This window comes from Dasypus novemcinctus, chromosome 1 (genome assembly GCF_030445035.2).
Source record: "Dasypus novemcinctus isolate mDasNov1 chromosome 1, mDasNov1.1.hap2, whole genome shotgun sequence".
NCBI classification, from domain to species: Eukaryota; Metazoa; Chordata; class Mammalia; order Cingulata; family Dasypodidae; genus Dasypus; species Dasypus novemcinctus.
Window position 1 is genome coordinate 129,240,445 of NC_080673.1, and position 23,505 is coordinate 129,263,949.

The 23,505-nt window shown below is 42.3% G+C and overlaps 1 protein-coding gene and 1 pseudogene across 1 annotated transcript; both read right to left on the reverse strand.

Moving 5' to 3' along the window:
* Positions 1-654: 654 nt before the first annotated feature.
* On the reverse strand, positions 655-22,519 carry FAM47E (family with sequence similarity 47 member E). The gene is made up of 8 exons (XM_004472586.5): positions 22,286-22,519; positions 19,618-19,987; positions 17,271-17,410; positions 15,709-15,859; positions 12,466-12,672; positions 5,886-6,041; positions 3,406-3,483; positions 655-1,054 (listed from the first exon to the last, which is right to left on the reverse strand). Exons 1-8 carry the CDS (start codon positions 22,357-22,359, stop codon positions 956-958), a joined length of 1,275 nt encoding a protein of 424 aa, XP_004472643.1. The 5' UTR covers positions 22,360-22,519; the 3' UTR covers positions 655-955.
* Positions 14,629-14,756, reverse strand: LOC111758928 (small nucleolar RNA SNORA70; annotated as a pseudogene).
* Positions 22,520-23,505: the final 986 nt, after the last annotated feature.

The following is a 23,505-nucleotide window of genomic DNA, read 5'->3' on the forward strand; positions in this document are numbered from 1 at the left end:
CTCTTTCTTTTCAAGCTGGGCGGCTCTCCTTACGGGGCGCACTCCTTGCGCGTGGGGCTCCCTTACGCGGGGGACACCCTTGCGTGGCACGGCACTCCTTGCGCGCATCAGCGCTGCACATGGCCAGCTCCACACGGGTCAAGGAGGCCCGGGGTTTGAACCGCGGACCTCCTATATGGTAGACGGACGCCCTAACCACTGGGCCAAAGTCCGTTTCCCCCATTATCCTTTTAATAAATTCCTTTCTGATCAAATTATCCAGAGTGGGTTTCAGTAGCCTTGGTTGATATATATATGTCCATAAAGACCTGGAAGAATATATCCCAGTGGGTGAAAACAGTTAACACTGACTAAACAGCAATTATTGGTATTTTCTATGTTCTTTAGCCTGTATTTTCTGATTTTCTAACATGCACATTAATACTTTCCTAATAAAAATTAATTTTAAAAGAGATATCATCTTGAGTTTCTATTGAACTTTTGGAACTTATGAACTTATGCTACTAGTACAGATTTATTATTAATATAAAAAGGGAAAAGCACTTTAATAAGCTGAACTTGAAATGAAAGAAAATAATATTGTAAAGAAAGAGCAAAGGAGGTATTCATTCAAAACCAGGGAAAATAATACTATGGGAAAATACAATAGAGTTATTCTACTTTTATTTATGGTTTTATTTTTATAAATAATTGATATAACTATGTAATATAGTGATACAAAATTTAAGAAAAGTATAAGCAAGTATTGATCTCATAGTTGAGAAAATATATAAAATACTGATTAGCTGAAGCAGAAGATCATGAGAGATGTTTAAAAGCATGAGATATTAAATTTATGGATATTCCAAGTCAAAGATGTATATCCATGATGGGGTATTCATCATAAATTCTGTTTAATGGTTAAAAAGAGAAATATCCAAATATGTAGCAAATTAAAAACTTTCTAATCATCCTTTCAAGATTCTTCTATGCTTGAGTTTTCTGCTGATTGTGTTATAGGAGTCTTTTTACATTCACATTTACATTTCTTCCCAATACACATCTTCTTAAGGAACTAAAAACAAAACATGAGAGAAGCTTCATTAGATTAGCAAATAAAAATTGCACAGTCCTCCTCACCTCACCATAACCGCTACCATTCCCAAATTCACAACCTCACATTCTGACATGCCTCCTAATACTACACAAAATCATATGTTGGCAATTTGACCATGATAAATGTTAGTCTTTGGAAGGTAGGCACAGCATCAAAAGTACTCAGATACAATTCATACTTGTTCTGTGCCCAAGCCTGGCTCAACCAGCTCAGCATAACCTTACACAGCTCATCCCAACTTCCAAAGTCCTGGGACCCATCTGGGTAGGAGAGGAAATGAAGCCATCGGTAAATGCAAAAGGTAGATAATCCAGCAGCAGCAGATATGGGAATGTATATATATATATGTTCATATAACATATATAAATGCATGTAGATAGATTTATATGCATGGTGTCCACGTGTATTGTGAGCACAAGGGGAGAATGAATGTTCACACATAAATAAATAATGTAGTACAGGATACACACACACATCATATATGCACACATATACGCATCACATTTACTACCATCGATTCCCTCTTCTCTTTTAGCTGAACTCTAAATGATAAAATACAAAGACACAGAATGTAAGAATAAAGGGACAAAATATGCCCAGGTCTTGAGTTACACGTGTTCTCAAGGACTCAGTTATAGCTAGGGGCATCATCTCTCGTTAGTTAATGCAACTGGAAAGTTTATCGCCAGTGTGGCAGGCATGCCTCCTTTTAGCCAAATTGAACTAAACGTAAGAATCCAGGGGTTCTTAACAAAGGGTCCATGAGCTTGCATTGAAATTCAAAAAAACATTATTCTTGTGGGGACATGTTGGTGCATGTGTGATATATTTATTAAATAATAAACAGTATAGTGTGGACTTAGTAAGGGCTCTGTGGTTTGCACCTGACTGGCAAAGGTGTCCATGGGACCAAAAAGGTTAAGAATCCCTGGATTAAACCAAGAGGGGAGATGAAAATATGGAAGCAAGTGTATTTTGCCACTAAAAATGTTCAAGTAGAAATGTTAGTCACCAAGAGCAAATAAGAGAGATACATACACACACAAATATATTTCACCTAATTATATTTATTATATTTATACTTAAGTATATTTTATATATTATATAAATATGTATAATCATATATATAAATATGTAGTCATATATATATTGTATAACTATGCTCTATATATTATATATATAAATGTATAAAAATATATTTACGTGAACCTTATATATAGATTAGGCAGTAGCTATAATATGTAAACTTGTATATTAAATATATCCAAAGGGCCTATTATCGATGCTCAAACTAAAGGAGATATTTCATGGCAATCCTGTAATTCAGTCTTCCTTGTCTCCACCTCAAGCCCGAGACTGGCCTGCATTTTATCTGGTTTAACTTTGACACCAGTTTCGAACTGAACTTGGTCAATATTTCTACTTGCTCAGTAAGTACAAGCTATTATTAGTTCTAGTACTTTCAGAAAAACAGAAATTCAGTCTCCCAGTTCCAGGGATTTTTGGCTACCCCTCAAAGATCTCCAGAGCTGAGTATATAGAGAACACGGAGCAAATGCATAATTTATTAGCTGCTGCGACTCAGGGGGGCCGCCCATGCCCATCTGGTTTCCTGCCATGGCGTCCGGGCTGGGTGGGCCCACAACTCCAGCCCGCAGGCCCTCCTGCTTGAGGGTCCACTCTGCCAAGCTCCCACCCACCCTAGCTGTAATAACGTGATCTTCCAGGGGTGGGGCAGAGATTAATCATGTGGATCATGTTGGGGGCAGCTTTGCAACTCAAGGGAGGGGACACTAAAAGGGGAAAGGGAAAAGGGAGGAAGGGCAGGAGTCGCTGGCAGGCCCTGCAGGTTACCTTTTGTACTAGTCTATTTCCACTTACACCATGAGGTCTGCCACATGGTACCAGGACAGAACTGCAGATCCCAACTCCATGTTGTCTCAACCCAAATCTCCCAACTCCTTGTCCTTAAAGACTTCTGAAGAATTCAGAATGTTCCAGTAATAGCCAGAATGGTCAGGGCACACGCCCCGCACATAGATCTTTTTCACTTTGGTGAAAAGGCCAAATCCAAGGAAGGTTAAGTCAAATACAATCAGCGACACAGAACTTCTGACAGTAGCAAGATCAAAACTGGCAGAATGAAAAGGGAAAATAACCACATCCTATCTCTATCCTTTCTTCTGGGCCTGACTCTTGGTGCATGCCTGGAAGAGAAGCATTTTGATTTTGTCAGGTGCCAACTCCTCACTAACAACTGTGAGCCGGGAAACCCCAAGCAGGTCTTTCTGACATGGCCCTTTACTCACGCTTGGCATCCTGTAGCCCCTGCTGAGGATGAAATTCTTAAAGGCAGCCATTCCATGAAGCTCTTCAAGTAAGTCCTCCTAAAAAAGAGTGTCCATATTCAAAAACACAGGTCAGCGGTCAGAAAATTCATTTCATACTTGACCTAATTAAAAGCATTTAGGTCCTTATAAAATACCTCGCTTTTAAACCACATCCTTCTCATTGGGGAATATGTGTGTAAATAATATTCACGAGTTGGTGAACGGGAGACCTCCAAAAGATGCTCAGTTTACCCTCCTCCCCCTATCCTTTTTCTTACCCTCTGAACAATAGGCAACAAATTTAAGCAATTCGATTAGACAATTATTGACCTAGTCTGCCTGAAAACTAACCTATTTGAGATTAACAACCTATCTACAATTCATAGATCTTAAAGTCTGAAGGGCATAATAGTAGATACCTTTAGTTTTTCTTTTCATTTATTTGAACTTCAAAACTGAATGTATGGTATACATTTACATAATTCGAATTCAGTAAGTTAAGACAGTTTGACTTCTAAAACAAATCAGTCGAAGACAGTCAAAATTCATGGGTTATCAGCAAGAGAGTGGTGACATCATCATGGCTGTGCCTTCCCCGACACAGCATCTGCCTGTGTCCTGTGAACTGGACTCCCATAGTCAAATGGCACTACCTACAGTGCACTGGGGTAAATCGCTCTTTAGTTAGTACAAAAACATGGCTGTTAAATCATTTTTTAACAATCCCATTGTCTGGAATTCTTCTTGGATCTAGCCTTCTTGATAAATAATCTTCTACTGTAATAGTTATATCCAACAATTTTCTAAAAATTGAAAGATGTCTTTTTCTTAGCTGAATGTAACCATTTGGGCAAACATCTTTTGTCATCAAAATGGAACACTTTTTGTAAAATTCTTTCAGTGTTTAAGTCCTTAAAAAATATTTTATAAAAGAGACACCTTAAAACAAAACAGTTTTGTAACTACTATTGTTTATAAATATTTAATTCATTGAGAAATATTTTGTCATTTTTAAAAGTGCAACTGGAATGGTTTTATATTCACATTAACTGAGATATGCAGCTCTAAAAAAGCATACACCAAGAAAATATGCTGAACATTATTTACTTTATTTTGAGGCTTATATATAAATATGTTGTGTCCATCATTTTGTGTAATACCTCATATCTGAAAATAAGAATTCCATAACCAGTATCTGAAAGGCTAAAATGGCCATCCTTTCTGTCTTAATTTTCCAATCTATAGAGTTATTACTGCATGAATGATAAGTCACATTTGTACACTACTTTACTTTTTCAAAGTATTTTCAGGGAAGCGGACTTGGCCCAGTGGTTAGGGTGTCCGTCTACCACACGGGAGGTCTGCGGTTCAAACCCCGGGCTTCCTTGACCTGTGTGGAGCTGGCCCATGAGCAGTGCTGATGCACATAAGGAGTGAGCTGCCACGCAGGGGTGTCCCCCGCGTAGGAGAGCCCCATGTGCAGGGAGTGCGCCCCGTAAGGAGAGCCACCCAGTGAGAAAGAAAGCGCAGCCTGCCCAGGAATGGTGCTGCACACACAGAGAGCTGGGCAACAAGATGACGCAATAAAGAGAAACATAGATTCCCGTGCCGTTGACAACAGAAGCTGACAAAGAAGAACACACAGCAAATAGACACAGAGAACAGACAATTGGGGAAGGGGGGGAGGGGAACAGGGAAGGGGAGAGAAATAAATAAAACAAATAAATCTTTTTTAAAAAGTGTTTTCACATCTGTTATCTGGGAGAAGTTTTGTGTTTGATGAAAAAGAGAAGAGATGTGCAAATATTCTCATTAGAGTCCTGTGCAAGTGTTGCATCAATATTTCCAAATTTCTAGGACTAGGATGGGAACATTCTTTCCATTAGAAACTTTTACACAAGAGATGGACAGGCCAGAGTTTATTTGTAGTAAAATTAAAGCTCATCCTTGTGTATGTTTGTTGTTTTTTGAAATATCAAATAGTGCGTAACCTTTGTTCCTTTCCTCTCAGAACCTGCAACTTTGTGTGCTGAATTGCATAAAAGAAGTTTCCCAATTGCTCTCTTGAATTCCCTGGCATTCATCCATTGCCAATTGGAAGTAAGTTTCACATTTAGTGACCCAAAGAAAATTTATGATGTCATATCCATTCTGAGAATGGCAGTGGTCCGGCCAGGCCACACTGCCATTTGAACAATTATCCACATACATATTCCAAGAATGGTAAGGGCACAAGAGGTTGTCCTGTCCTTAGAGATGTCTACCAGGTGATTTCCAATCTAGTTTATTATACATTCCCCATATAATGGCTCGGCTTTCTCATTGCCGAATTCAGTATACAAACTGTAAGGCTTTCATAGCGCTGTATTATACCAGACTCTCTGGCTTCAGAATGAGGATAGCAATTGCTCTGTGATAATCTACAGCTCAAATGAGTAAATCTTAGCATGTATACATACCTGTTCCTGCAGCTCCTTTTTAGAACTCTCATCTTGAGCTTTAAGTAACATAATGGGGTCAACCAAAGGTTCATCTGCTCTTTGCTTTTTCCACAACTTAGTATTCAGATACCATGCTCCATATCGCGTCTTTACCCACTTAGGTTTATAAGGATTCTATAGAAAATAACAGTAGTTCTTTTCATTTGTCATTTCAATCAATCTAAGATTTAGTTTATAAAAGTAGTATCATTACTTTGAATTTACTGTTTTTCCTTGACAAACTATTTTATGATGTTTCAATATGTTTTGATTTACAAAGGCAACACGAAAAGTTCATAATTGAGAAAACAATGTCATGGTTAGGAGCAGCATGGCCTTTGGATTTAGACAGACCTGGGTTCAAATTCAAATCCTCACTTAGTAGCTACGAGTCCACGGGTAAATTATTTAAATTCTTCATTTGTAAAATGGAGATAATAGTATCCATCCCATAGAGTTGTTGTCGAAGACTAAAGGGTCAATGTATGTAAAGCAGCTAGAAATCATATAAAAATCACATCTCACCCAAGGACAATGACCTTAAGCAATAATCAGTCAACAAAGAAAATAAATTTTTGGACTTGCTAGGAACCCAGCACCATGCTCAGTCTTGTAAATGAGACACTACATTCACTCAAAATGCTATTCCAACACCAACCTCTTGCCCCTTTAATTGGAAGATAGAAAGAGGAAGAATACATCTCATTCCTTTCTTTTTCCCATTTCTCATTAGTTCATCAACAGTGTAAAGAGATCTTGGGTTGGTTCACAGCCTGATACTGTGGATACAATGCCCACGCATTGTCTCATCACAAAAGGGAGCCTCGCTCTTGCTTCGGCAATGAAACATGAAACCACAAAGATTCTGCCCCTCTCTCCCTTCACCTACATTTAAACTATGGCATGGTGTGTGTCGGGCATCCTAGAGAATGGGGCAGAACAGGACAGAAATCCCTTCTCCGGTTGACTCAGCATTGTGACACCACCACTCCAAGTATAGTGACCTCCTTGCTATTTTGCAGGCGCCCGCATCATGCCTCTTCCTCGGTGCCTTGGCACTCACTGTTCCCTCTGCCATTTTCTTCCCCAAGATACCCACATGGCTCCCTCCTTCATGTCACCTTTTTAGTGGTATCTTCCCAGACCACTCAGTTAAAAAACTAACCCCCTCACACCACTCATCTTCCTTCCTTGCCTTATTTTCTTAGCACTTAAAAGTATTTGATATACAGGGAAACGGACTTTGGCCCAGTGGTTAGGGCGTCCATCTACCATATGGGAGGTCCGCGGTTCAAACCCCGGGCCTCCTTGACCCGTGTGGAGCTGGCCCATGCGCAGTGCTGATGCGCGCAAGGAGTGCCCTGCCACGCAGGGGTGTCCCCCGCGTAGGGGAGCCCCACGCGCAAGGAGTGCGCCCGTGAGGAAAGCCGCCCAGCGTGAAAAGAAAGAAGCAGCCTGCCCAAGAATGGCGCCGCCCACACTTCTCGTGCCGCTGACGACAACGGAAGCGGACAAAGAAACAAGACACAGCAAATAGAAACCAAGAACAGACAACCAGGGGAGGGGGGAAATTAAATAAATAAATAAATAAATCTTTAAAAAAAAAGTATTTGATATACAATACATTTTTCTGATTGTCTATCTCTCCTCTCACCCTCTAAAATGTAAACATCAAGAACATAGGGACTTTTGTCTGCTCCGTTTCCTGCTATATCCCCCCGGCATTTAGAACAGTACCTAGAACATCACAGGTGCTCGATAAGGACTTGTGAATTAAAGCTGGGTCTCTTACTGTGGGCATTATTGACATTTTAGAATGCTTAGTAGCGTCCCTGGCCTCTACCACAAGATGGCAGTAGTACCCTCCTCCCCAGTCACGACAGCCAAAAACGCTGCCACTGTTCAACGACGGGAGGGGGCCTAAACAGCCACTCAGGCTGAGAACCACTGAATTAAAGGGAATAGGTAGGGAAGAAAAAAGAAGAGAGTGAGAAGAAATGAATCTGAACGGCTGCCATACTGAGGAACTTGAGTTCTAGAATATATGTTGCCCTGTAACTGTTGATCTGTCAAGACTCAGCCCAAACATCCCTTCTTCTGTGAAGCCTTTACTGAACCCTACTCTGATTCCGTGCTTGGTGGATTTGACTACTTCATCCCATCCCTTGGACACACCACGTTGTCATTTCATTATCGTCAATAATTTATGATGACCCCACAAGACTGTAAGCTGAATAAAAGCAGGAAGCAGGCCTTCATTTTTGTGTTACCACCTTCCAGCACTTTTATTTTTTATATCAATGTTACATGTTATCCCAGCACTTTTTGACACATAGAAGAAGATGCTTAGAAATGTTTGTTGGATGAATATATAAACGTCTGGATGACTAAATATACAAGGCAAAAGGACATAAGCTACAATAGAGACACAGAATGCTATGAGAAGTGAGAGGTAAGGACAAAGTCAACTATAGGGCTTGAAAAAGCTCGATGGAAAAACTAGCATGTGAACTGTGTCTGAAGGAAGATATGAACACAGAGACATGAGGAATAAGGGCACTTCAGATAGAGGTAACAGTGGAGAAAAGCTAAGGTAGAAGGAAAGCTCAGAGTTTTGAAGAACAGCAAAGAGCAGAGTGTAACAGACCTGAGATGTGGAGTGAAAAAGTAAAGATGTGGACTCTTACTTTTAGAGACCAGATTTACCTGCACATCTGCAACAAACAAAAAACAAAAACAAAACAGAAAAAAATACATGAAACAATGGTTTGCAAGACACTGGATACCAGGCAATATATTACAGTATTGTCATCCCTGGGAAACAAGAAACACACAAGAAACCAACAAGATAACTCCCACAATTGCCCCAGCTAAATAGATTGATAGAGTTTCCAGGAAAAGCCATAGGAATGGGGAAAAGCCATAGGAGACTGGTGGACTCTCTGAGTTGAAGAGTCAGAGTTGAGAGTCCAGAGAGACCAATGCTGCTGGAGTTCACACAAAGAGAGAACTCTAGAGGTTTGTAGAGAGTCCCCTTGAGTATTCAGCAGCACTGAGCAGTGCGTGTGTGGGAGGAAATTACTCACAGCCAGGGAAAGAGCCAACTGAAAGGATTAGAGGGAACAGTGTTCATACGTGGCCAGTAATAGTGCCTGTTCCCACCTGGAAGGCCTAAAGAGTCACAGAGATACAAGGCAGAGCACAAAGAAAGGTCTTGCCTCAGTAGTGGGAAGTAACTAGTCCTAGACTGAGCATTACTTCAGTCACACCCAATCAATCTTAAAAAAGCAAACTTCAAAATGATTAAATTGCTTCCACGTAACTTTACTGCATTCCAGGAAAAAAGCTCAAGAATGGTTATAGGAATACAAAAATATCTAGCACCCAACAAGGTAAAATTCACAAAGTCTGACATCCACTCAAAGGTTATCAGGCCTTCAGAGAGGCAGGAAAACATGATCCATATTTAGGAGATAAATCAATACATCAAAACTGACACAGAACTGATACATATGTTAGAATTAGTAGAAAAGAACATTAATATAGTAATAACTGTATTCTATATGTTTGAAACATTAAGTAAAGACATGGAATATGTTTTTAAAGGACCAAAATAAAACTTAGAGAGAAGAAAATTATAGTGTTTTGAGATTTTAAAAATTCATGTGATTAGAAGTCTAAACATTGCATTAAAATATCAGTGAAATTAAAGACATAGCAACAGAAACACAAAGAGAAAAGAGAATCAGAAAATTTAACAAAGCAGCAGTGAACTGTGGGACAACTTCAAGCAACCTAATATTACATGTAATTAGAGTCTCAGAAGCAAGCAAGAGACAGAAAAAATATTTGAAGAAACAATAGCCAAAATTTTCCCTATTTTGGTGAAAACTATAAGCCCACAGATCAAAGAAGCTCAACAAAACCCAAGCACGAGATGGGAAACGGACTTTGGCCCAGTGGTTAGGGCGTCCGTCTACCACATGGGAGGCCTGCGGTTCAAGCCCCGGGCCTCCTTGACCCGTGTGGAGCTGGTCCATGCGCAGTGCTGATGCGCGCAAGGAGTGCCGCGCCATGCAGGGTGTCCCCCGCGTAGGGGAGCCCCACGCGCAAGGAGTGCACCCATAAGGAGAGCCACCCAGCGCGAAGGAGGGAGCAGCCTGCCGAGGAATGGTGCCGCCCACACTTCCAGTGCCGCTGACGACAACAGAAGCGGACAAAGAAACAAGAAACAAGACGCAGCAAAAAGACACAGAAAACAGACAACCGGGGGAGGGGAGGGGAATTAAATAAATAAAAATAAATAAATCTTTAAAAAAAAAAACCCAAGCACAAGAAGCACGAAAAAGTAAACACCAAAACATAAAACAATCAAACTGCTCAGAAACAGTGACAATGAGAAAATCTCAAAAGCAACCAAGGGGGGAAAAAAACACCATATTATGTTCAGTTAAACAAAGGATAACATAAGGTTTCTCATCAAAAACAAAGCAAGTAAGAACAGTGGAGAGATGTCTTTAAAATACTGAAATTAAAAAACAAACACCTGAACCTAGAATTCTATACCCACAAAAATATCTTTTAAAATGAAGGCTGAAAAGAACTATAGTTCTCTAAAAGTAGGGCTAGCGGTTCCTGAGGGGGTAGGTAGTGGGCTCTTGGAGTGGTTGCCAGTGTCAACACAGGTAGTAGACACCTGAGTATCCCCTTATAATCAGTAGTTGTGTGTTTTTTAATGTGATTTTCTGTATTTGGGTTTTTAAATAATAAAAAGGTAAAAAAATAAAATGAATTTAGGCAGAATAAGGATATTTTCAAAAATACAAAAGCTGAAAGAATTCATCATCAGGAGGCACACTACAAGAAATGCTAAAAGAAGTCCATCAGGCAGAAGGAAAAATGGTACCATGTGAAACTATACTTTGAACTTTTGCATAGTGACCATCTGCCAGTCAAAAGCTCAGTTTTGGCAAAAACTACATTTTATTAAGTAGCATTTGTGCAATTATTTGTCAGTACAGAGAACTGAGCAATTTGATTTTGACCAGATTCAGACCAAACAGTGATTCAAGTCATGAGAGTGATGGACATAATTTGCCTGTTTGACATCATCTTGCATTTTGCCCTTTAATGTGAGTAAAATGGAAAAATTAAAGTGCTGATATCAGTGATGGAATGCAAAGATGAAAACCATGATGCATTCAAAATAAATTGGCCAATTGTGTTGATCATAATGAACAAAATTAACAACTATGCCCTAAATACTGGAAATATAGTAACAAATATTACATGTAATGACCAAAAGATGGAAGCAACCCAGGTATCCATCAACTGATGAATGGATAAACAAATTGTAGCATATAACATGATGGAATATCATTCAACTGTAAGAAGAAAGAAGTTGTGAAGTATGTGATAATGTGGTTGAACCTGTAGGACATTATGTTGAGTGAAGCAAGCCAGACACAACAGGACAAATATGGTATGATTTCTCTATTATGAACTAAATATAACAGGCAAACTCATGGAGTTAATACCTAGAAAATAAGTTATCAGGGAACAAAATGTGATTAAAGAATTGAAAGCTGAGGTTTAAACTGTGCTGACTTGATAAAAAGTTGTTCGTACATGTTTGGACATTAATGGAAATGTTGAATGCACATCATAGGATTGTAATTAGTAGCACTAATATATGGGTATGTTAGTGATTTGTTTTTGGGTTTTGATTTTTCTTTTTGGAGTAATGAAAATCTCTAATGTTGATTGAAGTGATAAATGTACAACTTTGTGATTATACCAAATGCCACTGTACACTTTAGATAAATTGTATGGTATATGAACAAAAACAATAGGGTGGGTTGGGGGGGAAATACAACAACTGTAAGATATGGACTGTAGTTAGTGGTAATATTTTGACCATGCCCTTGCATAATTCGTTAATGTTTCACAACAGTGCAAGGTAGTGGTGGTGGGGTGATGTTTGGGAGCCATGTATGATGTTACGCATGTTTGTTTTATAAGTTCACAACTTTCACTATACACTTATTGCTTGCACATGTTCATGTATGAATGACAGACTTCAGTAAATTTTTTACAGATAAAAAAGATAATGTGTAAAAGGATGGAAGTAATTAGAGATCCTATTTTTTTTCACTTTCAAGTAAAGGAACCCCTTTTTCCCCCCATTACCCTCACTCTCACTTAAGTACTTAAGTCTGCTTTTGACTCACACCATTTGACTTATGTGTGTATATTTGTAGCAACACATTGTGTAGAAAAGTGAAAAAAGTGGTACAGGGCCCATAGTACTTCCCCTTGGAACAAAGCACATTATTTCTCCTCTCTGTTACATTGTTCGTCCATCTGCACAGCAATTTGCTATTGAGCAATTGGTTAATGATCAGCCAAGAATGACTGTTTGCAGTAAGCTTCCTATGAAAATTCAAGAATTCTTTATAAAAGGTCAGCACCCCTTGAAGTGCCAGAATCCAAGAGCACTTAAGACTTTAGTATGGCTTAATTAATTTTTTTTATGTTCTTCCCTTCTGTAATTAATTACCTGTGGTTTCTGGAGTTTCCCACTGTAGTCTAGACGGTGGAAGGAGAATTCTAGTTCCTGCAGCTTATTTAGCCCTACATTGTAGCACTTTAGCCCCAGGGGAACCTGGTTCAGTCTTGTGGGGTGGAACACATCATAGCTTGGTTTGCTTCCATAGTCAATGACAAATTGTTTCAGGATGAACTCTTCATCAATGTTCAGACTTCCCTGGAATAATATCACATTGCATGAGTTGAGGCCAAATGATGAAATGCTCCTTGCATTCTACTTTAATCTAAGGTAGGCATTTGACCATTGCTCAGGAAGAGGAATTTACCCGATGTCAGCTAACAGCAGAAATTTAACAAAAACAAGTTAAGAGTAGAAAAAGCTGTATAGAAAGGCCACCTCTTCATCTTCTAATCTAGAGACTCTAGTAATCATAATGAAACTATGGGCCACATGGTTTGGTTATGGTATCAGTATTTTGCCTATGCAAAACATGTTGTGTTTTGTTTAAGCTTATAAGCACCTTTGCTCAGATTGCTTCATGAAATTGCTCTTGGTCACTCGTTTTATTCTTAAGACAAACTCCATAGATCATTCTAGCCTTGCTTATTTAAAAATAAAAAAAGGTAGGGCTGAACATGCTCAACCAGCAATCAGCAATCATCGGAGACAAGAAGTGCTTGGCATCTGGAGGGACTTGTCGGTGCAAGAAGAGACAGGTTAGGGCCTTCGAGAAGCAGTGAGTTCCTGATGGCTGAAAAAAATGCAACTTGTTTGATCACAGGCATCTTTTTAACTGCCACCTTGCAGTTCTCTAACAAGCCCTGAACAATAAAGCTTTTTGTAGCAGCTATAAAGAGTAAAAAATAAAAATAAAGGAAAAGCAAGCCTCTTGATCTTGAGCACTTGGTGGCAGTGACATCCCTGGAGGTGTTTTCCAGACAGGGCTGGACAGGTCAGTGTCTGCCCTGTCCACAGCCCCTTAGAGGGGAAGCTGCCCTACCCTGCCTGAAGGAGGCAGCCCTAGTCAGGCATTATTTTGTATCCATCAGCCTTTCCTCTCCCTTCCCACAGTCACAGCTGATGGGAGTAGAGGTGGACATATGACAGGAAGCTAATCCAGAGGCTCTCCATTGACCTAAGATGTGACTCGATGCTACAAGATAAGTTAGGCACCGCAGGATCCCAGTTTGGCAAAAAGAAATTGGGGAACACAGAGAGAACGAGGCATTTGGTCATTGACTGGAGAGGAGTCATGAAATGGGTCAGGGTCATAACGGGAGGAGTCCAAACTAAGCTGAAAGAATAATGAAGCAAAAATAGAGATGCAGAATTGATGAGATAAAAACAAACAAACAAAAACACCAAGTGTGAAGCTAGTGATAACTGATAACACTGTGAAGAAAATGCCCCAGGATAATGACAGGACTGGGTTGCAAAACTGAGGAAAAGGTGAGGACCTTGGTCATAAGGGACTGGAAATAAGGCCAGTTACCAGGGCAGCTAACCTATTAGAGTTCCTACATTTTCTGCCTAAAGAGAGGAGCAGTCTCCAGCAGCAGGAATGGGAGAAATGCAAGGCCTGGGAATTAGGCCAGTTATGGATGAGCAGTAGAGCAGGCACCAGGCACAGAGACCTCATCTGCCATATCCAGCATCCCTTCACCAATCTTCCTCCGGGGAATCTTCCCTCCTCCACTCTTGGTCAAACTATGTTGCAGTTTATTTATTTTTTATTTTTTTAGGCAGCCAGGAAGTCATTTATTGGAGGGCAAGAGTCAGGTGAGGGCAGTCCTGGCAAAGCCCTCCCGAGTGCGGGGCCTGCCACTTGTCCAAGGGGCCATGGTTGGGGATGTATTTCACCCCACAGCCATCCGGGATGAGGCGCTTCTCGGCCACCATGTCTTCAAATTCATCACCACTGAACTTGGTGAAGCCCCACTTCTTGGAGATGTGGATTTTCTGGTGGCCAGGGAACTTGAACTTGACCCTGCGCAGCGCCTCACTCACATGCTCCTTGTTCTGCAGCTTGGTGCAGATGGACATGATGACCTGGTCGATGTGGACCCGGGCCACTGTCCCCTGAGGCTTTCCAAAGCCACCCCACATACCTGTCTGGAGCCTAGATTGGGGATGGCATGAGGTCACAGACAGGACCTGCAATAGGCAAGGAAGGGCTGTCTCCAAGGCCCCTGAGGGCAACCTGTACAGGCAACAGGCACATACACTACCAAGGAGGCTGCTGTCTGCAGCCACTGCACACCGGGCCCCCATGGGGAGATGTGTTGCAGTTTAGGCTGAACACTCCCAACTCAGCTTCCAAGTCATACATGTGACGTGGCCTAGCCAATGAGCATATTCCATCTCTCTAGGCATACTGGTTAATTCAAGTACAGGCATGTGACCCAAGTCCAGTGAGAGTAAGACTTTTCTCTATTGTGAAAGAGTTGCTTTCTTCCGAGTTTGCTCACTGATAGGATGTAATCTCAGAGATTTTGGTGGCTACTTTTATCATCTCTTTGTGAAAGACTGCTTGAAAATGAAGTCAGATAGAGGAGAGCACCTAAAAATATTTCAGCACCTTGATCCACCTATGCCTGAAGTCCCAATACTTCTGGAGGTTTCCCTAAAGCCAGTCTGAAATGTATTTAGGTAATTTGCCAATGAAATAATCCTATATAATGCATTGTCTAAAACTAATACACTCAAATAATTTAGGGTAGGGGGAACACAAATATTAGAGGGTATTAAGTCTGAGAAAAGCATCAGGAATCTAGACATCTCAGGGTATAAGGAATAAAACTAGGTAACTGAATAGGTTCTTGGAAGGAAGGCGAAAGAGAAGACCTTGATAACTCAAAGTTGCTTCATTTCAGAAGTATTTTTTGTGAGGGCTGCAGTGAGTCATAGTTGCCCAATAATTTATGGGGTAAAGATAACTGAGAAAAATGAGTTGAGAAAGGAGTGAAATTCAAAGATGGTCCTGACCTTGAAATGGAACATAAGAATATGAAAAACAGCAATGAGGTGATTTATTAACATACACATTCAAATTGGCCACGAGTTTGCAAATTTACCAGAAATTTCATCTACCAGAATTTTCTAGCTGTATATAAATGGTAGGAAGGATGGTTCCCTTTTAACTCTGATTATTTGACTTCAGTTTTATCCAAACACTATTTTTTTTTTAAATAAAAGCATCTTTGAGCTTGACTTTTAAAAGTAGGTTAGGTTGAAGTGTCACTACCAACTTACAAAAGTAGTAACCCAGTTGCAGAAGTCACTAACTCCTTTGCGTACATTCTCATGAAGAAGAGGACCGTGGAGCAAATCTGTTTCGCTTGGCTTCTTCTCTTCATAAAGCCACTGGCCTGGATGTGACACAGGTGTCTTCCTGGGACTTAAGCTAATGAGATGATCAAAGAATTACAATACGAGGCACAGTGAACCCAGGTGGATTTCACAGTATAGTGGGGACGGGTGAACATACTGCAAATATTTCTGACAACTTCTCCCAAGCTCAAATGAGCTGTATTTTAAGTTTTCAAAGATTGCATTCCCATAATCAATATAAAAAAGATGAGTATATCATTATTGTAGCAATTAAAATTTTATGTAGCATTTTAAATTATAAGCCAGTTTTTAAAGCTATAAGTGCCACTTATTAAAACAAAGTGTCAGGTATAAGCTGAAATTACTGTGTTTAATAATTAAAGTCTACCAAAGTCTCAGACACTCTGGACAAACAGGAGGCATCCTTCACCTCTCTGTCCCAGAGCTCTAATATCTAGCCCATCAACAAGTCTGGGAGATTTTACTCGTCTGCTTTGGATTGTTACAACAGGCTCTTCACCCGATGTCTTTGACTCTTCTCTTACAGTTCCCAACCCCCAACCCAACCCATTCTCTACATGCAGTCACTTACAGCAAATACACATATCAAGGCATTACATTATTTGATCTAAAAGTATGTGGACTGAGTAAGCAAGAGCGTGATAACACAAAAGAGAGTTGTTTCTATGAAGACAGAGCTTACTGCTTTGGAAAGGTCAATGACGGTGAATTTCTTTTCAAAAAATTACCATTGTATTAGGTATGGGCAAAATCATTTAAAAGATTTCTTTAAAATCTCAGATTGCTTCCCTAGTGTCTCTAACTTGTCTCTCCACTATAATGAACTAGAAACTGGAAACCATAGATCATGAATCACCAGTGAATTTATTTGGAAAAGATGACTGTGAACTCCAAGGAACAGACCCATACTCAAAGAACAGGTTTTACATTAAAAGATGAGCAAGCGAATATATAGTTGTGGGTAAATAATATGTTTCAAGTAAAGTGCTAAGTATCTTTTTTGCAATTCCCTGAATTAACTTTCTTCTTCCTCTTTTTTTGGTGATTGGACCAACTACTAGTCCTAAATAATGAACAAAAGGATTTCTGCCTGAGATAATTCAAAAAACCATTTTATGTCAATTACTCAGGTTTTCTTCAGCTTTCTTCTTGTCAAACTGCTCTTCTGGGGTCATGTAGACACAACCCATGTCTGCTCCATTGCTGGATAATTCATTTAGGAAATAAGCACTACTCAGAGTGGGACCTGGGATTTCTTACTCCTCTTTAGGAACTTAGTTACCTTTTTTAAAAAGAAGTTTTATTGAGATATATACTTATACCATACAATCCATCCAAAGGGTACAATCAATGGCTTTTGCTTCCATAATTATTTTAAAGATGGGGCAACTTTGGATGGTAATTCCTAGAATGTTTCACCAGGTGGTAGGAAGGAGCCAGGGGTTATTAGAACAATACTTAACGGTCCCAGGTAGTCTTCCGTGGAGCTTTTTTTAAGAAGCTTTGCAGGTTCCTTCGTTCTTTTTGTGATGTCCTGACAATAAGCCCAGGTGTCCTCCAGCTTCCTGTGCGGATCCAGCACTTCTAGTACCTTTAATAAGAGCTGCAAACACAAAATAGCCTCGGAGGGAAGGAAAATGTATTGAAAACAGGGTTCCCTTGATTGCAAAACAAAACAGACCAACTTGCCCCTTTGCTTTTCCTTCCCCTTGTCAATGCTGTTCATCTGTTTCTGTCCCAGGACTGTGCTGGGTGCTGTGGATAAAATTCCCATCAGCTAGGACATTAGGCAAACAGCCCTTGTGCAAAAGGTCCAGCTCCTTTAGGTGGAATAGTGCCCCAGCCCTCCACTGCCCCCCACTGAGTGAAGTGCCTCTCAAGGATTTCTGTGGTTTTGACTTCCCAGCATCCATCCATCCTCCTATGGATACCAGCATCCAAAATTTCCTTTCGAGAACCACATCTCCTTCTCCTCTTGCCCCACATGGTCTGAATTGACTTGTCCCCATCCAACTCCACAGGCGGGTAAGGGCAATCAGAATCACAGTGATGAGCTGAGGAATAGGCGCATGACCCAAGTTGCACCAATGGGAACTAGGCTATGGAATTTTGCTGGCACCATTGAGAAAGAGGTGTATTTAGCTGGAGTTGCTAAGTACATAGAATTTAAGTCTGGAACTGCTGGTGGCCATCTTAGCACCACGAGAAGAGAGATACTGCCTCAGAAAGAAGTCAACACACCTGGTTGGGAAGGTCAGACATGGGAATAAGAATTCCAAAACCAAGCAACGTCCATATGCTATCTGAGGGTATGTCAAGGACCCAGGAGCTCCGGCGTGTGGAAGGCAGTGAAGGGAAGCCCTAGGTGGTAAAGAATCGCTCAGCAATTCCAGTTGTCCTTTCTTTAGATTTCTCTGCCTCTACTCATTTATTTATTCGTTCATTCAAAAATATTTATTGAATGTCTACTATATGCCATGTATTTGTGGTACACAGTGAAATAAACAGATCAAGTCTCTGTACTTCTAGAGCTTTTATTCTAGCGAGAAGATGAGGAACCAGTGGTGAAATGTGGTATGATGAAAAATAGAGCATGATAAGGGGTGGAGGGAGAATGAAGGTGGAAGTGCTAGTCTATACGAGCCTCTCCAATAAGGCAACATCTGAACAAAGAGCTGAAGAAGTGATGGAGAGAGCCAAGCAGACACCTGGGGACAAGTATTTCAGGCCCAGGAGCAGCAAGTACTGAGGCCTGAAGCAAGACATGCTTGTCATGTTCACAGGACAGCACAGGGGGTGAGTGGGGGGCAGATGAGTAAGTGGTGTGGTGGGAGAGGGGCAGAGCAGGTTGGGGAGGACAGAGGAACACACAGGGGCTTTCAGACATCACAAGGACTGTGGCTTTACTCTGAACGAGATGGGAGCCAGGAGAGGTCTCTGAGCAGAGGAGCAACGTGATGGGATTTACCTTCCTCTACGTCTGTCACACTACTATATAGGACACAGACAGTAGGAATGGGGGGTAGGAGGGCAGGCACTGCTAGTTCCATGCCCAATAGCCATTCTGCCCTTCTTCCTCAACCAACAGAACCTGACATTTGTCCAAGGCTGCAATGCCCAATTAAGAAGCTCAATTTACTAGATTCCCTGACAGTTAGGAGGGTCAGATGAATGAGATGTAAGCGGGAGTCTACTGGGGACGCTATTATTTGCCTAATTAAAGAGTGAGCTGGCATTCGCCCTTTAACCTTTGCCCCTTTCCCCTTCTTGTCTGAAACACAGCCTCGAGGCCTGGAAGTGTGGAAGTCATCACAGGGACAAAAGGCTGACACTAAGGATAATGGAGCAGGAAGTCAGAAGAAGCCCCTGATGCTAGGGACACAAGGAGCGGCCCTGACCTTTGGTGCTTTTCCTCACGACCTTTCAGGTTCTCATATGCCTCTGTCCGTCAACAAGTATTTATGGACACCTCACGTCGGGCTAAATGGACAGAAGTACAATTCTCCCCCTTGTTTCCTCCCCCAAAAAATGTCACAAAGAAAAGCAGGTTGGTAGAATGTTCGGGGGAAAGGAGACCAACGGTTCTGGTTTGCTACACCTCGCAGGGAGCCAAGGCACAGCGAGGCCGTCGTGGCTGCGGTTTCCCGGGGGCAGAGGAACGAAGACGGCTCTAACCCTGCGGGAGCCCCCCTGGGCAGGGCGGACACTCACCTTCCTCTCCTCCTCAGGAAGGCTGCACCCCTCAAGGGACCTCCCGCGCATCTGGGATTATTTTCAAGGCCCCGGGAAGCCCGAGGAGGGCGTCATTACCTCCGCGGGCACAGCGTCCTCCAGGTCGCGGTAGGGAGCCAAAGGATGCGGGGCCAGGCGGGCCTCGACGGCGTCCACGAAGGCCCTCCGTGCCCGCTGGGCTGGCGAGAGCCGGGAACGCAGGGCTGCGTCCTGGGGCGGCTGGCTCCGCCTGCTCTTCGGGGCTGGTGGGGGAGCTCTGTGATACATCAGGGGGAGAAAGCCCTCGCCGGGGCCCTGAGCGAGGAGAGCTTCGCAAGGCGGACAGCCGCGCCTGAAGTCGTCCAGCCCCTTCCGCAGGAAAACCCACCGCCGGCTGCTCAGGGAGGCGGGGAGCCTCAGCCTGTTCTTGCACTTTGTGAAACACTTGGAAGGTAGATGCTCTTTGTACCTAGAAGACAACATGCCGGGATTGGGGTGGAAGGAGGCTGTGCTGAGGCTTGGCCTCCATCCTTTCCTTTGGGGGTGGGTGGAGTTGGGGATCATGTGGGTTGAGGTGAGGATCATCTGGAGTTGAGCTAAACGCGTTCCTGGTCTCCTGGGTCAAGGCGCGTTACCACTGGCCTCTCTTGTTTCAATTATTCCATGTTATCCCTGCAGTGTGCTCGTAATGAATCTTTTGCTTGTGCATGTCCTTGTAATATCTGTATTGTTTTATGTGCATATACTTGTTTTACATAAGTGGTTCTATATTCCATTCTGTCTCTTGCTTGTTTCACCAATCATGATGTTTTAAAGATCCATCCTTGTTGCTATTCGTAAATCGTATCCATTATTTCCAAATGCTACCACCACACGGCATCTATCCATCCCCTCTGTGAAGGTGTCGCAGGTTGAACTAGGTACCCCGACAAACACATGCCCTTACTCTTAATTGTTGTTCCTGTGACTGTGAACCCATTGTAAATGGGATCTTTTGAAGATGTTATTTTTAGTTAAGGTGTGGCCACCTGAACTAGGGTGGGCCTTACTAGAGGATTTATAAAGAGAACCTGGAAGTCACAGAAGCCTTAAAGGAGAGGATATTGCCATGTATGTTACAAAAGGTTGCTCACTGCATCTAACAAATCACTCAAATAGCTGGGGAGGGGGGTGTTGAAATTACATCTGACCCTGAGATTCTGATGGTCCATCAGCATGATTTATCAGCAAGTAACCCTCCATATTAAATATCTTCACAAAGTCTATTTTCCACACATTTACAACTAATTCAAGCATCCAAACACTTCTAAACCAAATCTGACAACCAATATTTTGCTTAAGCACAGCTTGGATGGATTTCAGGGGCGTTACACTGAATGAAAAGGAGTCAATCTCAAAAAGTTTTTTGACACGTGATTCTATTTATATAACATTCTTGAAATAAAATGGTGGAAATGGAGAACAGATTAGGGGTTGCCAAGTTGGGAGTGAAAGATGGAGTGACTATAAAGAGAAGCATGAAGTAGTTTCTTGGTGGTTATGTGACAGTTTGCATCATGATTGTGGTGGTGGTTACACAAATCTATACATCTGATAAAATGTATACACACACGAATGCAGTAAAAACTGGAAATCTGAGTATGTCTATAGTCTAAATACATGATGCCAATATTGATTTCCTTATTTGATAATGTACTACAGTTATGTTAGACGGTACCATTGCAGAAAGCTGGGGAGACATGGGTCCTTACTGTATTATTTTTGCAACTTCTTGTGAATCTATAATTATTTCAAAACAAAAGGTTTTAAGATGGGTAAAAATATAATTCCCAAAGAGTTAATTGCTAACATGTATTCAGTGTATACCATGTGCCAGTAACTGCTTTACATGGGCTATCTCCGTTATTCCTCACAAAAACCTTACAACCTGATTTCTTTTGTTGTCCTCACTTTACAGTTAGAGGAAACGGAGCCCAAAGGAGCAATTACCTTATTCAGTTAGAGGAAACAGAGCCCAAAGGAGCAATTACCTTATTCAGGGTCATCAAGACAAGCAAGTGGCAAACTGGCCTTCAACTCCAGCCTTTCTGACTCTAGACCTTAGACCCAACTATCTCAGGGTGCTGCCTCCGAGAGGGTTGAATATCATTTTCATAAATAGCCAGAAGCTTCAGTAAAGGCACAAAGCTTCGTGTTCCTGCCCTGTGGCTGTGACACCAACTGCTCAAAACGACCAAACTCCCCAGCGCCTGGGGCACTGCCCCAACACGAGCTCAGCTTGGCCAGAGTCACCAGTTGGATGACAGAAGGCTCCAGCGCAGCAGGGCCCTCAAATCCACCCAGGGACCCAGGCGCCCCAGAACCTCTGGTGCAGGGGCAGGCTAAGGCGGAGGAAAACGGAAGGGCGGGTCCTAAGCAGGAGCCCTCAGGGACCTAGGCTAAACCAGAGCCCTAGGCTAAACCAGAGCCCACAGCGGGCCCTGTGGCCGCCGGTTTCCTTCTGGAATGCGGATGTTGAACTACGTGCCGGGAGCGTCGTGAGCACAACAGAAGGAGATGTCCTTTGGACTGAGGAACGTCGAGCATTGGTTATTTTGTATTATCATTAGATAGGTGGAGGATCCTGAGTAGGAAAGGCAGGCGGGACCCTCCGCCCCGTCCTCCGCGGCCCTGGGATTCTCCATTCTCCCACGCCTCCCGCCCACCAGGCACGGGATCCGCGCCCCCGAGCGGCGCCCGCAGGACGCGCGCCGGGTGCTGCCCTCACCGAGGCCTGCAGTTGGCGCCCCCCGACGCCGGCTCCAGCGCCGCCCGGCGGAGCAGCCGCTCGCGGTCCTCCATGGAGCGCGGCTCCCGGGGGTGGCCCGCGCTTGGTGCTGTGTGTTCGCGGCCGGCTGCTCCGGTCGCCGGGAGACCGCGTTGCCACGCACTGCAGCTGTTTGCCGGCACCCGGGGGCAATCCCGGCGCCGCCCTGCACAGCCACGATTCTCGCTCAGAACTGGCGGCTCCAGCCCGCCCCCGGCCGGCAGCGCCCCCAGCGGCTTCCTTGCAGCCTGAGGACGCGGACCTGGCCGCGTGGAGAAGGATCGCGGCCTCGTTTTCAGTCTGTTGGAAAGGCATCTTTATCTTCTATCCACTGAAACTCACCCGTGAACTGCACCGTGTCTTTTTTGGCTCACCACGGTTTCAAAAACTGTTGAAGGAACGACAGGAAGAAGGCAGCAGGAGAGACAGAGAAGAAGGAGATAACGAGAGAAAGAGAGAGGAACGTGCCCACGGAGGAGTCTGAGCTGCAAGGCAGCGAAAGCATTTATTCGGGGTTTTAGGCTTGCAATTTGGAGAGCACAGATTCAGGTAGCAACACAAACGGTACCTCGTCTTGACGTTTTCAAGCCAGGGTTTTTTAGAAATAAGAGATTACGTAAATTGTAAAGCTAATGGATCAATGAAAATTTCAAAAAATCATTACGGTATCTTATTGAATATTCTTATGTTTGTTAGCAATTTCATGAACCCATTTAGCTTCCTGTTAGATTTTTGGAAATTCTGAGTCAGTCCCATGGTAAAGTCTCAAGTTCTTTAGGCAATGTCATTAGAAGCTGCCCTGGAGTCCCTGGCGTGTTTCACAGGTCTCTGAGACAGCAGTTTTTTGTTGAAGACAGCATTCTGACCTATAGCTGATTGCAAGTACTTTCAGGAAAGTATCAGAACAAATTTTAAAATTACCTGTGATTACCTTAAATGCTATTGAGAAGGAAATTCTCTTGTTTTTCTGATATGTAACATTTTTAAGAATAACTTCAGTTATCATTAATAATATTTGTCTAATATTGTTGTCTAATATGAGGCAGATTATTAATGCAAGGATATCTTATGGACAGTGGAGAAATTGACCAATCTTTAGGAACTTTATATAATTTTTTGGATATATACAGATAAATCCAACTAATAGAAGGTTAGAAAATGCCTTTTAATTTAACATGCAA

Excerpts from the sequence above, each read along its gene's own strand:
- FAM47E (XM_004472586.5), bottom strand. The coding sequence starts at position 22,359 with ATGGAGGACCGCGAGCGGCTGCTCCGCCGGGCGGCGCTGGAGCCGGCG. Across the intron at positions 12,673-15,708 it reads GCAACTGGGTTACTACTTTT|GGAAGTCTGAACATTGATGA; the intron begins GTAAGTTGGTAG and ends ATATTATTCCAG. Across the intron at positions 3,484-5,885 it reads AAAAGGAGCTGCAGGAACAG|GAGGACTTACTTGAAGAGCT; the intron begins GTATGTATACAT and ends ACTCTTTTTTAG.